Source organism: Sphaerodactylus townsendi, linkage group LG10 (assembly GCF_021028975.2).
Source record: "Sphaerodactylus townsendi isolate TG3544 linkage group LG10, MPM_Stown_v2.3, whole genome shotgun sequence".
Classification (NCBI taxonomy): domain Eukaryota; kingdom Metazoa; phylum Chordata; class Lepidosauria; order Squamata; family Sphaerodactylidae; genus Sphaerodactylus; species Sphaerodactylus townsendi.
In genome coordinates this window covers 56287262-56301673 of record NC_059434.1, presented here as the reverse complement: position 1 = coordinate 56301673, position 14412 = coordinate 56287262, and the positions used below count along the sequence as shown (strand labels likewise).

The 14412-nt window shown below is 41.0% G+C and overlaps 2 protein-coding genes across 7 annotated transcripts in view; one reads left to right on the top strand and one right to left on the bottom strand.

Moving 5' to 3' along the window:
* JADE1 (jade family PHD finger 1) overlaps positions 1-11069 on the top strand; it is a 71528-nt gene extending 60459 nt beyond the window's left edge. For all 5 annotated transcript variants that reach the window (XM_048509384.1, XM_048509382.1, XM_048509386.1 and 2 more), the window contains 3 exons: positions 569-1099; positions 1721-1838; positions 6431-11069. In XM_048509384.1, coding sequence (XP_048365341.1) covers positions 569-1099; positions 1721-1838; positions 6431-7314 — 1533 coding nt within the window. In that variant the 3' untranslated portion in view covers positions 7315-11069. The remainder of the gene's footprint in view (positions 1-568; positions 1100-1720; positions 1839-6430) is intronic.
* An 810-nt stretch (positions 11070-11879) lies between these two features.
* The window catches only part of SCLT1 (sodium channel and clathrin linker 1), a 43633-nt gene continuing 41100 nt past the window's right edge, over positions 11880-14412 (bottom strand). For both annotated transcript variants that reach the window (XM_048509286.1, XM_048509287.1), the window contains exons 19-20: positions 13214-13309; positions 11880-12337 (exon numbers count right to left, since the gene is read on the bottom strand). In XM_048509286.1, the coding sequence (XP_048365243.1) occupies positions 12275-12337; positions 13214-13309 (159 nt within the window). In that variant the 3' untranslated portion in view covers positions 11880-12274. The remainder of the gene's footprint in view (positions 12338-13213; positions 13310-14412) is intronic.

Here is a 14412-nt window from a genome sequence, read left to right as displayed (position 1 = left end):
ATTTGTTTCCAAAGCTAATTGTAAACTATATAAATTCTCCTGTTCCTCCTGAAGCTGTGAACAGACCACCTCATCACAGCTTACAATGTATAAAGCATTTATCATTACAATTAACAGTTTTGCAGTGATAGTTTAAAAATCAGGAAGCTTGATTGTATAGTGTCCGTAACCTAAACAGGGCTGATATAGACACTCCATGTGTCTTTTAGGATTCTCACAACTGGACCATAGTTTCCTAGGTAAAGTGTGCTGAGGGGGTGGGGGTTTAGGGAGAGCTGTAGACAGAGGTGCAGCTAATAGTAGATTGACTATTGAGTAGGAAGAAGAGAATGAAGCGGGGGGGGGGGGCGGAGAGAAGAGGCTGTGGGGGCTTTCAGGAAAAGGAGAGAAGAAGCAGTGAGGAAGGAGGAAATGAGATGCCTCATTCAAGTCCTTGAAGGTTCATGCTTGTTGTGTATGAAATTCAAGCGTCTCATAAAAATGCTTGTACTCTCTCAATTTGTTGTTATAACCTGCTGAAGGTTTCAGTTTATATATTGAAAGTTTGTCATTTATCTCTCCCTCCAAGTGTTCGGTGAAAAATTGCCGCACAGCTTTCCACGTCACTTGTGCATTTGACCGTGGCTTAGAAATGAAAACTATTCTGGCTGACAATGATGAAGTTAAGTTCAAGTCCTACTGCCCAAAGCACAGTTCCACGAAGAAGCCGGAAGAGGAAAACCTCAATGAGTTCATCAGCCAGGAGAATGAGAATGGAGCACAGGACAGTTCTCCTCCTGCTCACCTGGAGCCATTTGACAACATGGATCAAAACCAGGAGGAGGCGCATAGGGTGAGCGTTCGTAAGCAGAAGCTTCAGCAGCTGGAGGACGAGTTCTATGCCTTTGTCAATGCTTCAGAAGTAGCCAAGACGCTGCAGCTTCCGGAAGACACTGTAGAATTCCTGTATCAGTACTGGAAGCTGAAGAGGAAATCTAATTTCAACAAACCTTTGATCACCCCAAAGAAAGATGAAGAGGACAATCTGGCCAAACGGGAACAGGATGTCCTGTTCAGGAGACTACAGCTTTTCACCCATCTCCGGCAGGACTTGGAAAGGGTAAGCAGCTGTGGAAGAGAAGATGTTGCTTTGGTTGCCAAACCGCTTGACAGTCCTGTTGGCCCCAGAGTACCTAAAATCAAGTTAATACTTACCTTATTGGTTCTGGGCAACAGAGGAGGTACATAGGATTATCTTCCTTAATCTTGCCTTATTGGCTCTGTTTCTACCAAGTGCATAGGGAAGAGGAGTTCACTGATAGAGCTCTGAATTGTATATACACCTGCATCATTGTCTCTTTCTGCCACTTTGTGTAACTGCATTCTGTGTACTAGAAGGTGAAAGAGACAACTCACATTATGTGAAGAGACAACTCACATTTCCTGCTCTCCCAAGAACTGCCTGAAAGGCAGTCATTCATGGCAAATTGTGAATAGGTTAGCAGTTGCAAGGATAAGATCATGAGTCTGCTCATGATCTCTAGAACCAGACTTGGTCGAAAGGAGCAGGCCTTCCAAGTTACTTCATAGTGGTGGGCATTCCCAAAACCTTGTTCCCTTGTTCAAGCAAGAGCTTCTTTAATAAATAGGGAAACCCTCCTGCGAAGAGGGCTGTGAGTGTGTGAAAGTTCCCGTGTTCACAAAGTCACTGTGCACCTTCTGTCTGTGTGTATATTTTTAGGTACGAAATCTTACGTACATGGTAACACGACGGGAAAAAATTAAAAGATCTGTTTGCAAAGTCCAAGAACAGATTTTCAATCTCTATACAAACCTTGTGGAACGTGAAAGAGTTTCAGGTGAGTTCTGTTTGATCCCTTTTTGTGTGCAGTACAACTTGAGAAACTGTAGGCCTGAGGTGTCAAACTCGCGGCCCTCCAGATGCTATGGACTACAGTTCCCATCATCCCCTGCCAGCATGATGCTGGCAGGGGGTGATGGGAACTGTAGTCCATAACATGAAGCTGGCAGGGGGTGATGGGAACTGTAGTCCATAACATCTGGAGGGCCGCAAGTTTGACACCTAATCTGTTGGCAGGTGGGGTCTGGGATTAAATTGAATTCTGTGATTTTATACTGCGCTATAATAAATATAACTGTCCCACATTTCTTGGTTCCTCCATGTAACACTTTCCACCTGCGGGCTGGGGGAAGAAAGTCTCCATAAATATTCGGTATATGAAAAGGCCTGATTCTTTCCTGGATTTAAAGGCCCTGAGGATGGTCAAAGTAGGTGTTCATTAAAAACCACTGCAAGCAGACCTATTATATAATTTGCTGCTTGTCATCTCTTTAAATATTTTTGACTGGGGATTATAACTTCATTGCCTGAAAAATGAGCACATTAAGTTTTAACCTCTTCCTCCAGCTCAGATCTATGCATTTGTGAAAAGTTAGCATGGCAACCTGACCTCTCCCCCAACCCTGGTTAACAACACTTTTTAAATTAAAAATTTAAAGCAAAATAATAATTAAATATTTGAGAGAGATCCTCAGGCTTCTTTCTGTCCCTAATACTGAGCATATGCTTGTCCCTCTGTAGATCTTGCAGTGTTTTGTTTATATAATAACTTTACAATCTGTTGCTGTTTATTTCTGCCCAGGACTGAATTCTACCAGTTTCCACTCTTTATTTTTCTCCATTATTTTAACCTCTTTTACTTTATGCTATCTTAGATCTTATTCCTTATTCTTTATAGTTCCTTGTTTTTGACTCACATCCTACTTAATTAGAGTCTGGAACTTTTTATGCTGCCCGCTAGTGTCCTGTTTGAGGTTGCTAAAAAGTAAACACTGTACTGTAAAACATTACAGATTATCAATGGGAAAAAAACCCAGAGTCATTAAAACCAAGGACTTATACTTGCACCATAAAATAACAACTGAACAACCTAAAAATGTTCAAAGAGGCCTCTGACCAGAAGCAGATCATAGAACAGTTTAAAGATAAAAGCCCCTTTGTCATAAGCCCTGGAGAAAAATAAATGTTCTAGCACTGAAAGACAATATGATAGGTGGCAGCCTCAGGTGTTTATGACATGTTTGATATGAAATTGCTGATAGCCCATGTCCTGTTGAATGCAGCTAGGCTTCTGCATTTATTACAGGGCGATCTTGTTCAGGGTCACACCAGTGTAAGCCTGTTGACCTTAATGCGCTGAAACAACTGTGCACAGGATCGCACTGCCTGTCCAGCCAGCCCTTTCTTAGAAACTTCTCCAACTTTGTAAAGTTCTGTCCTTTTGAAATTAAATACTTTAACTGCAGCATTTGCTCCAGTTGGCTCTGGATCTGAATTAAATGAAAATGATATCTAGTTACTGGTCAGAAATTCAAGCACCTATGTGCCAAAACATGAGAGCAAATTTTTAAAATATCCAGATAATTAAATATTGAAAACAGTTGTCTTGTATATATATGTGTGTGTGTAAACACATAGGAACGCTAGATTTTGTTCACATCTGTAATAATCTTTGCAGTTTATTAGTGGCAAATCCAGTACAGCTTTTCCTCTTTTAGGTTGAGTAGAAATTAGGGTAGGGTAATTCAAACAGTATTTTTATCTGAAGATCAGTTTAGACTTTGATTGTTAAATTTGCTTACTTTAAAATTGCCATGCTTGTTATGTTTAGTTTTGGGCATAAGGTGGATTTTCTTTTGTTGGCAATACAATAGTACAAACAGACTTCTATAAACGACAGCCCTTAAAAAGATACCCGCAGCATGCTCAGAGAAGGCATAATTCCAAAATTCAAAGGATCTCCGTTTGCAGAACTGAATAATCCAGTTCTGTTGGACAAAAGGAAAAAGAAAGAATTGATTAAATGTTTGTTTTCACATAGGCAACATTTCCTCATTTTGTGATCTGGATCATGAAGCAAGGTGTACTACTTCTTCTTTTCTAGTAATGTTCATTTTGGAAGGGATTTGTTGCTTCTTCATAAAGTTAAGTGACATAAGTGTCATCTTATAAACGATATATGGTGCTTACTGGCCTCTTCACAGCCTCTTACAAATGGTTGACACCCTGACTCTTCAGCCATAATCAAAATGCATCAAACACCCAAGGAAACAAAGTCTGTGGGAGGACTGAGTTTCATGTGTCTATTATGTTACAAATGAATTGAGCTAGAAAAGTCTGTCTTTTTATCACATTCTTTACACTGAGTGTTTTGCGCTGACAAGCTAAGTACTTCAGAGACCATCAGCAACTAAGTGGAACAACGACCTTTCTTTAATGCAGCTCGGCAGTCAGAAAGTGCTTTAGAAGCGTATAAACCCTGAAGAACTAACTAGCCAAGTTGTAACTATACATTTTCCAGAGACACTAGCACCCATTCAGCAGAAAAATGCTACAGCTGAATGACCTTCATGTTTCAACCATTAATCATCTGCCTGGATTTGGCAGCCTTTAAACCCCAATGATAAAATACTGAAGCTAGTGTAGCTATCTGAGGTGCTATTGAAACAACCCTTCATTGGTGAAACTATACTGGCATGGCTGATTGTCTTTCTGCTTTTCTTGCACAGTGATCTGGTCTCTGCTGAGCTATGAAGAGCGTAGTCAACCTACCAACTTAATTTCTGTGTTGTGTAGAGGGTTATAGGATAAGGCTGCCAGCTCAGTGTTTCACGTTCTTAGCTTGCTAGTACAAGCTTGTACATGCCATGACCATCAGCCTTCCATCTGCTAAGTACTTAATATGCCTTTGGTTTTGGCACCCCAAGGTCGGCAAAAGGAACTTAAGGCTGTAATACATAGCTGATGGGATTGTTCAGCTGGGGTCACAGGTTGTGTGCTGTGTGGTGTAGTGATTAAGGGTGTGTGGAGTCTAGTCTGGTGAACCACTCCTACCCATGATGACTCTCCGAAATCTATCAGCCCTACCTACCTCACAAGGTGTCTGTTGTGGGGACAGGAAGGGAAGGAATTTGTAAGCTGCTTTGAGACTCCTTAATACAGAAAAGCTGGGTATAAATCCAAACTCTTCCCTTCTATGTTAGAATGATGCTGACATAACTGTGTTTCTTTTCATCTCGCTAAAGTTGATTCTGTGCAAGTTGCATTCTGCTCAGCTTAGCTATGCTCAGGGCATATTTAAAAAGAGAACAAGATCTGCCGTCTACAGCTGTATTTGTTTACTTAAACAGCAACAGAAACACTTTTATTTATGTAATCAATCATTCATCCCACACAGTCAGCTATACTTGGCTCCCAAGGTGGCTTACATAAAAAATTAAAAACCTGCAGTTTAAAATAGTTAAACTATATAACAAACAAAAGCACTGAAAAGCAGCAAAAAAAATCATCAGAGTCTGCAGCGTCAGATAGTTGGTGCTAAATAAAAATATTATCAAATTGCAGGCAGCAGACCATTCCACAAGCTGAAGCTCCATAAAAGAAGCCCCCTTCCCACCAGCAGGTGGCCACACCTAACTTCAGAAGATAGGGGAAGATGGAATAGGGCTATATTAAATGCAGGATTTTGTCCCTTTTTATGAATTCTGAAATGTATGTAGTTAGCAAAGGGAATTCTTGGACTTGAAGGGTTCAGTTTGTGTTCTTAAAATATATGCATTAACAATAATGGATCCATAAATATGCTTCCGTTTATTTAACTGAAACTTAACATAGACTTTGATGAGCATTATCTAGCCAACAGTACGCTCTGAAAGCCCCATAGACTTCTGCACAATAGTTAAGCACATGTTTCACCCTGGCAAAAATCAGTAGGATTTAAAAACAATTGTTTCATTGGGTGGGACCTTTGTCCCACTGAAATTAATGTGAAAAACACACTGGTGAGTGCTTACAGGCTACAATTCTAAGTGTGCACACATAGATGCTAGTTTGATTTAAATTGACTACTTTCAAGCAGTTTGGACCGTACTCTTCCCTGGATTTTTTTTCTCCTATGGATTAAGTGTAAGTAGAGTTCTGCCTGCCCCAGTGCTGTTGGATTCTAGAAGTATTTAACAAGCATATCAGTTATGTCCAAATATACCAGTGTACAAAGCAAGGTCTGTACAAAGGCATAGTGTGGTGGATGCAGTCACAAAATGGCTGCCACAGCTTATCTTCAGTCTCACTGTGGAGTTCCTTGAGCCGTTTTGGCAGGGCTGCCAAAGTGACTTTTAAAAAAAATCTACACAGCCAACCAAATCTCCAGTGATCACTCAGAACCATTGCTGTGCAGAGATCCTATCTGGCCCCACCTAGTTTCTGAGAACACTCAGGTAGGCACCAGGAAAGTTCTGGGTGAGCTCTGGGGCATCATGTTGGGCATTCCTTATCTAACCCACAGCTTTATAAAAAGGTGGTATAAGATGTGAATCAAAGGTAGATGCAATCAGCTTTTGGGTAACTATCAAATGATTTCTGTCTTTCCAGGTATGCCCTCTTCCTTTTCTACCATGGAAAATATGGTGCTGTTCAACAGTTCACCTTCGGGACCAGATGCACCTAAGATAGAGGATCTGAAGTGGCATTCAGCTTTCTTTCGGAAGCAAATGGGCATGTCTTTGAGTCATTCACTGAAAAAGACACAGAAGAGAGAACGGATGAGGCATGATGACAAGCCTTTGCTCAAGCAGCCCAGCCAAAGGGAAGACCTTGCAACTCCAGCAAGCTTTTTCAGCTTTGAAAAGTCCTTTGCAGAAGCACAAATCGGATCAGCACAACAGAAGAATGGGGTTGTTACAGCAGACCACAGGAAGAGAAGAGACAATCATTCCCATTGTGACATGATGAAGGTAGGACTGAAGGAAAAACCTTCCAAACACATCCCCAAACCACTGAGATCTAATGAACTGACTCAGAGGCAATTGGAAAACAAGAAGGCAATGAACCACCCGAGTGGGAGGTCAGCGCCCGGAACCAGGAGGGATACGGTGCCTAAATACAATGGATCCTTTTGCAAAATAAACTATCACCCAGCTCCAGTAAAAGTGCCTACTACGCCAAGAAGCCCTGTAAAAAACTGGGGAGGATTCCGAATTCCAAAGAAAGGGGAGAAGCAACCGCAAGGGGAAGGGCAGGAGGACACATGCCGACAAAACTACCATTACTCGGGCTTGGGCCGAGTTTCGCCGAAGGACAGGGCAAAAAACAACCTAAAGGTGGACAGCGAGAATGACGGGTATGCCCCTGATGCCGAAATGAGTGACTCAGAAACTGAAGTGGCTGAGAACAAGTGCCGGCAGCAAAGGCTTGGTTCAAACAGTACTATTGCTAGGAGGACAGACATTATTAGGAGAAGCATCCTTGCCTCCTGACTGGAGGGTGAGACACAGTAGTAGCACTGGAATGATGTCAATGATGTACTCAGCCTGGGAAAAAAAATCCACTCTGCATTAGTTATTGGTGTGACGGAGAGGAAGGTTCTTTCAGATATGGCTACAAGATCAAACTGCAAACCAGTCCCTCTCCCCTCCGGCAGTAGAAACATGTTTACATGTACTTGACACTAAGAGTTTGCCCTCTGCTTATCCCCTTTTTGTGCGATTTGAGCCTCCTTTGTTTGCAACTGTTCTGCAGAAATCATCAGAAATTTTTTTTGACCCTATTAGATCAATAGGCTGAAGGCTTAAAAAAATAGCAAGGGGGGCAGATTTTGGGTAGGGGTGGGGGAATACTTGAGATGGATAGCACTGAGGGCTTTTTCCTCCCTGCCCTTAAAAGCACAAGCTGTTGGTAAATCAAGTGTACGATGAACGAAATAAGTTGGGTATTACCATCGCGTATTGCTTAACCCATTCTAAATTGTCACTTTTGTCAAGCTGTGCCAGGACTGGGTCTTAGCAGGCTAGTTTTTGTTGTTGTTGCTTTAAAATTTAAGGGATGTGGGCAGCTGCAGATCTTTGTAACTGCAGAAGGTTTCTCATATGAGGCCTGTCAAATAGGTAAGAAAATCTTATGGGGACTACTAGAGAAATCTAAAGGGACAGATCAAAGCTGCCTCATAGTAAAAGAACAGCAGCAAATAGTGCTACTCAGAAGGGACCCAGACTGAGACACAACTCCCCTAACTGGGTGAGTAAAAATGTATTTTAAAAACTTTATCTTATTCTAAGGAAAGCAGGTTTTTTAGCTTGCTGTCCTCTCCTGCCCATCCAGGTACCTTCCCAGCTAGAATATGAGAACAATTCAAGTGGGAAAGACTGAGGGCATGTCTGTACTGCAAATATAAATAGGTTTTGCTGTTGTGTTTCCGTTCTCTTTGCCACTCAAGGATCATGGGAATTGTAGTTCTGTAACGAGCAACAAAGTTTTTAGCAAATAATTATCTTCAACTTTCCCAAACTGCAGTTCCCATGTTTCCTTGGGAAAAGCCATGGCAGATTAACGGGTTGAAATTTCGTGAAGATATGCCCAAATTTCTAAAGGCACTGGTCAGTAGCCTTTCCCAATGTGCACTAATGGTATGTGTTGGATATGCAAATTTCTGACACATAAGGGTTACTTTAAATAAGAGAAGGATGTAATAAATATATATATATTTTTGAAAAAAAAATGGAAAGGCAATAAGATGTGGTAGCGCTTTACATTTAAGCCAGTTTAACAACATGATTTCAAGGATACAAATTAGATTTGAATAAGAAGGCGCTTGTGTTCTGATTACATAATTTCAAAAATATTGCAATAACTAGAGAGAATAAGCCATCAGCAATAAGTAGATCAACAGATCCTTAGGATTCTATTTTCCATACCCAAGGGGGTGCATTTATGGTACACAACACAACAACTGGTAGATTTAGGCTGCTGTGAGCTTTAGGACACAACTCTGCTATAAAATCAGACATAAACCAGTCACGTGAAAGTTTAAGTAACAGATTATTGAAAAGCTATGAACATCCCTCCTCCCAATCCAATAAAACATCATTATTCAGTCTTGCACTATTTTCTTTCTAAACCCTTTCCTAATGAGAAGTATGTTTCTGAAATCTTGCAATTTGACTCAAGTCTTCCAAGGGGGTTTCAGCTGAGAAAAACTGGATTGGTGATATTCCATCTTGCTATGCGAGCCACTAGATGGTTAGCAGTTGAGGCAGTTGACACAATACATTTTTTCCTTCTGTACATGTGTTCCTGAGTTTCTCAGGATTGAGAAATGTAATGTGTGAACTCGCAAATAATACTTAGTAGCAATTCCCATGAAATCATGTTATGTGTGAACCAGCCCCCTTGGTATTCATTCCCATTTGCCATTGGAACAGAGGTTGATCATCCTAAATACAGCAAGGGTGCAATTCAGACAGCCCTTTGAGCCACAGTTTAGGAATGACCTACGGGCTCTTGCCACCATCATCATTCTCTCCTCATTGCTTGTTTCCCTTTTGTTTCTTGCAGAGGCGTAGCTCCAAGGGGGTGCGGTAAGGGCGTTCCGGGGTCGTGGTGGGGTTGTTCCCGGACGGGGGCAGAGGATACACCAGTGCACCAGGCACTTTCCCCCCTTGCTACGCCTCTGGTTTCTTGTTTAGCATTAACTATTGTTTGGTCTGATTACAAATGATCCTGTTAAAGTACAGTTAGCTGTTGCCGTCCAAGCAAGAACAAGAAACCGTGGTGGGCCTGATGATTTTTTTGATACCATGACAAACTGATGAATATTATTAAATAGGGAACCAGAAGGAGAGATGCGAGGGCATGAGGCTGTGGCTTGATGATGATCCTTCAGTTTGAACATCTGTATAATAACCCTTGCACAGTAGCTGCTGTCACATGCTGGGACTTCAGTGTAATACACAAGACAGTTCTATGTGCTTCACTGCATGAGAAAGTCCCAGCATAAAATGGAGTTGCCCACCTGGTGACCTCTGTATTTTCGGTGGAGTCTTTCAGATCAGGATGAACAGGATTAGCAAGTATGTTAAGATCTTTGGGTCCCAACCGTTTTCGGATACCACTGGCGAAGAAAAATGGTGGCCCGCTTTTGATCAAGACTACGCATACCTTGCAAATTTGTTGAGCAGGTTTGCTGCTTGAAAAGCAGTCACATTCTTATTAAAGTAGAAGATTAAGGATATGAGAAATGTATTTGCTTTTTCATAGTTCATTTCAGGTGAGAATTGAATAACATGTTATCAGTTGGATTGCCCTATAGGGAGTTATTCATCAAGCCATAAGGAGGAATGAAACAAATTTGATTCTATTTGAAACATTATTCAATGTTACGACCAATTTTGAAAGAGTTATCAGATAACATTTGCACTATTAGGAATGCTAGCATTTGTGCAGAAAGAATGCCTTATCTGTTTTGCTCCCCACCATGTTTAGGTTCATAAGCTTTGTGATATTTTGAATAATGCTGAACCAAAAATAAAAAAAAATGAAAAGAAAAAAATAATGCTTTCCCCCAACCTCTATTTGCGAAAGTAGGGTAAAATATCAGTACAACCAGCTGTATAAGTTAGTTTCACGCCATACTTAGTACTCAACAAATGAAGGATCGTAAATAAATCAGTAATCTTTACCTATCACTGAGTTTGTTTAGTTAATATGGAAATGGTTGATGATTTCTTGTAACACTTTGCCTTTTCCTTATGCAGACTGCCCAAGCAATCACTTTGATTATAACTGGTGTACTACATTGAAATGTAGACTAACACACTTCTATAATGTGGACTGGAATGTGGTCTGTTAGGTACTGGGCATACACCAATATGACATGAATGAAAGATTATAAATGTCCCATGTGTAAAAAAAATCTTAATTATTTTAAAATTTTGGAAAAAAAATCATTGCATTTGTAAAACCTTGTACAGAGGATTTTTCACTATGTGCCTAGCTTTGGTGTCCATTTGCTCAAATCTGAAAACAGGTGCATGATGACAAAACAGATAGAATCAGATATAAAATATATGTAGAGATGACTATTTTATATTACATGGCCCAATCCTGTATTTATTTTCCTCCCCTTTTGAAGTATTTATAAAGACCTAGTTGAAGATGGCTGTATTTTTTGTTAAAATATTTAGTAGAATTGTGCCTTTGTCTGTATGTGAATAAATGCTGTACATTTTGCAATACACTCGAGTGCCCTGGACTGACATCTGTGCCGCCCTGACACTTTCGACCCAGACTTGTCCTTGAGTAAGTGCTTCTGGTCAAATGGGAAATGCAGACAGGCATTCATTTTTCCTCCTGATCCATAACCTCATGCCACATGATGCCTCCCCTCATGACCTGGAGCAAACTTAGATCATGCAGATGGCAGATTCTTCCAATTGCAGTTTCTTGGGTTCAGACCTAACAGCCCAATCCAGAGCCTTGGGGTGGTCAAGGACAGTGCCGCCCCACTGCCTCAGGAGAACTTTTTGGCAGTGTGGGGAAGCAAAATACAGAACACCCCCCCCCCCCGACCTGCTGATCAGTCCTCCATTGGGATCAGTGGGCTTATGCCACCCAAAAAGGGTGGCATTTTAAGTCTTTTCCTGGGCACCAGCATCCTGGTAGGCAAAACCATGGTGGAAGGTTGGGTCCACACCTCCAGAATGCCACTGCTGAGCCGGCAGGGGTGTAGGAGTGCTAACATGATTCTCTGTGCTGCGTCTGGCCATTATGGAAGGCGACAGCAGCTACCCACTGGCAGATCTGCCTCTCCGCTAGGGTAAGCACCCAGGGGAGGGCAAATTCGTTGGCTTAGGGACCCGCCACCTCCACAATTCTCTTTGGCTGTTCCTGGGCCATGAGTTTGGCAAGCAGCAACTGGTGTCAAACTTTTATGAGAATCTGTTGTGACTGAGAATAGGCCTGAGGGGCAGCAATGTTATAAGTGCCAGGTGAACACATCTGATTTTCTGATTTGTTTTCCAGTGAAATAATAACATGTGCACAAAAACCATTTAAAAGACACATTTATTCATAGTTGAAAATTATGTAAAACATAGACAAACCAGTTGTGCAGTAGTAACAGTTTCCAATCCAGCAGCAGGTATGTCTGCCTTTCCACTTTAAAACCATGGAACAGACAATATTGTGCAATGCAATGTTTAATATCATGTGCTGAGAAAGGGAAGCCAGCTTCCTTTTGGGCCCTGCTCTAATTCATTATGTATTTTTGTAGTTGTATTCATAGTATTTGAAGAAGTTGTAATCTCTGCCTTTCTGAGTTCAAGCAACATAAAATTGCCACAAAAACGCTATACTTTGTGCATGATAGGTCTTAATGGTCCAATGCGATTCTTCTGCAACAGCCTGAACTTGGAAATTGTACAAAAGAGATGAGCTTCATGTTTAAATATTTTCCAGCTCTATCAAGGAGGCAGCTTTTTTCCTCTGCATGTTAATAGTACTGAGCTGTAATAAAAAAACCACACTGATTATTAAACTAATTGGATTAAGCTACAACCTGAAGTACAGTGAAATGAAGGGATTATTTTATTCTACCCTTATGATCTATGAAGGTAACCCCAAATGGTCAAGACATTTTTGCGGATAGTTTACTACATGAAAACCAGTAAGGCGCTCAGTTTCAACAGAACCGTACCTTAACCCAGCAAATTCTTATTATTCCAATAGCAGCAAAGGTTCCCTGATTTTTTTTCCCATTTGCAACTTTTTTCCATTTTTTTCAATAGAGAAAGTTGATCTCTTTACACATGTGGGCAGATGTGGATCTACTCCTGCCAGAGTCTAGAATGTGTATAAATGGGGCCCAATGAACTTTTGCTTCTTTTTTAAAATCAAGCTTCAGCAATACTAATTTTCAGCATCCCCTATGGTAGATTTACAAGACTGGTTATGCTCTAATATCCATATGTGAATTCAATGTGTGGTAACTACAAAGATTTGCAGGCAATTCAGCTATTACCACATGCTGATAAAATTTGTATCATGTCTCTGTAACTAGAAGAACAGCTCTGGAAAGGCTGATTGGTTTTACAGCTGGATCTACAGGTGATTGACAGTTGCCATGTGATATGTATTTAACAAGAAGTGTTAGGGTACAAACAGTCTGAAATCACGATTTGGAATCCATAAGGCCTAGAAAGCTGTTCACGTAATTTGTAACTCTGTTTGTTACTATAATAGTTCCCATAACTATCTCTTCATCCTGAGAACCATATTTCCCATCTCTCAGCAAAAGAAAGATTAAAAGGCAAGATTGTCATTTCTAAAGATTTCTGATTATACAAATGTAATGAGGGCATTTCCTGATACATATTTAGATACCTGTTGAGATGCTGTGGCTGCCCTCTCTTCTGCCTGACTTAGCCGTCTTTGAAGCCTGTTGACTTTTTCTTGATGTTCCAGCATTAATTTTTCATTCTGCATAAATGAAACAGCTCATTACAAATGTAAGATTCTGTTATCAGATCATACATATTGCAGAAAGCAAGCTTTGAAAAATAAAATTAATCAATGCCAAATACAGAACGATGCACCAAAGGAAGACAAGACAGGCTGCTAAGCACACTGTTGTCTAACCTTGAAAGGAATTTCCAGCTTTCATTTTTTTGGTGACTCAATTTTGGTATGATATAAATACAAGTGTAAACTTTTCACGTGGCTGGTAGTGAAGCTGTGGTGGTGGGGAGATTGGCATAATTCTGCTGTAGTGCTTTTATCAGTCAACCCCTGGAAGAGAAGGGGCAGATGCTTAGATCTGAAAGAGCACTGCAAACATACAGTTTGATGTCATTGACGAGGCTGTATTCAGGTACCCAGTTTAACAGGTCAAATAACATGCATTACCATGGCTTGGGCCATGCTCACATCTCCATCTAGCTCTTATGCCTTCATCCATTTCCCCTGCCCTTTCAAATGGAATGCAATGGAAGAATGGTAGCTTGGTTAGCTGTGATATATTAATGCAAATGCATGGAATGACTTCAGCTAAACACATGTCTGCATTCAGTTATGTATAAGCCTTATTTCTTGAGATCCCATATGCATAATGAACAGAAATCACAAAGATGATGGATCTTGAAACCACGTTTCTTGGACACTATTGTGAAATAATCACAATCAATGGAGAGAAATCCCAATACAGAAGCAAAGAAACAGCAAGAATTTTGCTGAATAAGGATATTTAGGCTTCAGCCCAATCCAGGGTGGAGGGCGGGTGCCAGGGGAGGAGAAATGTTTTTCTCCCCTGGGAAAGCCCATCATAGAAAATAATTTATGCTATCTTTTTTTGGTGGCATAAGTCTGCTGCTGGGAAGCGGTGCTCCTGACCTAAAAATCTATTGGGAGCTGACTAAAGTTGGCCAGGCCTCCTGAATACCCTTCTCCATGCCAGCATGGACATTTGTGTGCTATGGTGGCTGACTACCAAGGTAAATTACTTGGCACTGGTATGCCTGCCAATTTGCACAGTGCAGGCACAATCCTTCCACCTCGTCCAGTGCGGCTTCAGTCCCTCCCCCACC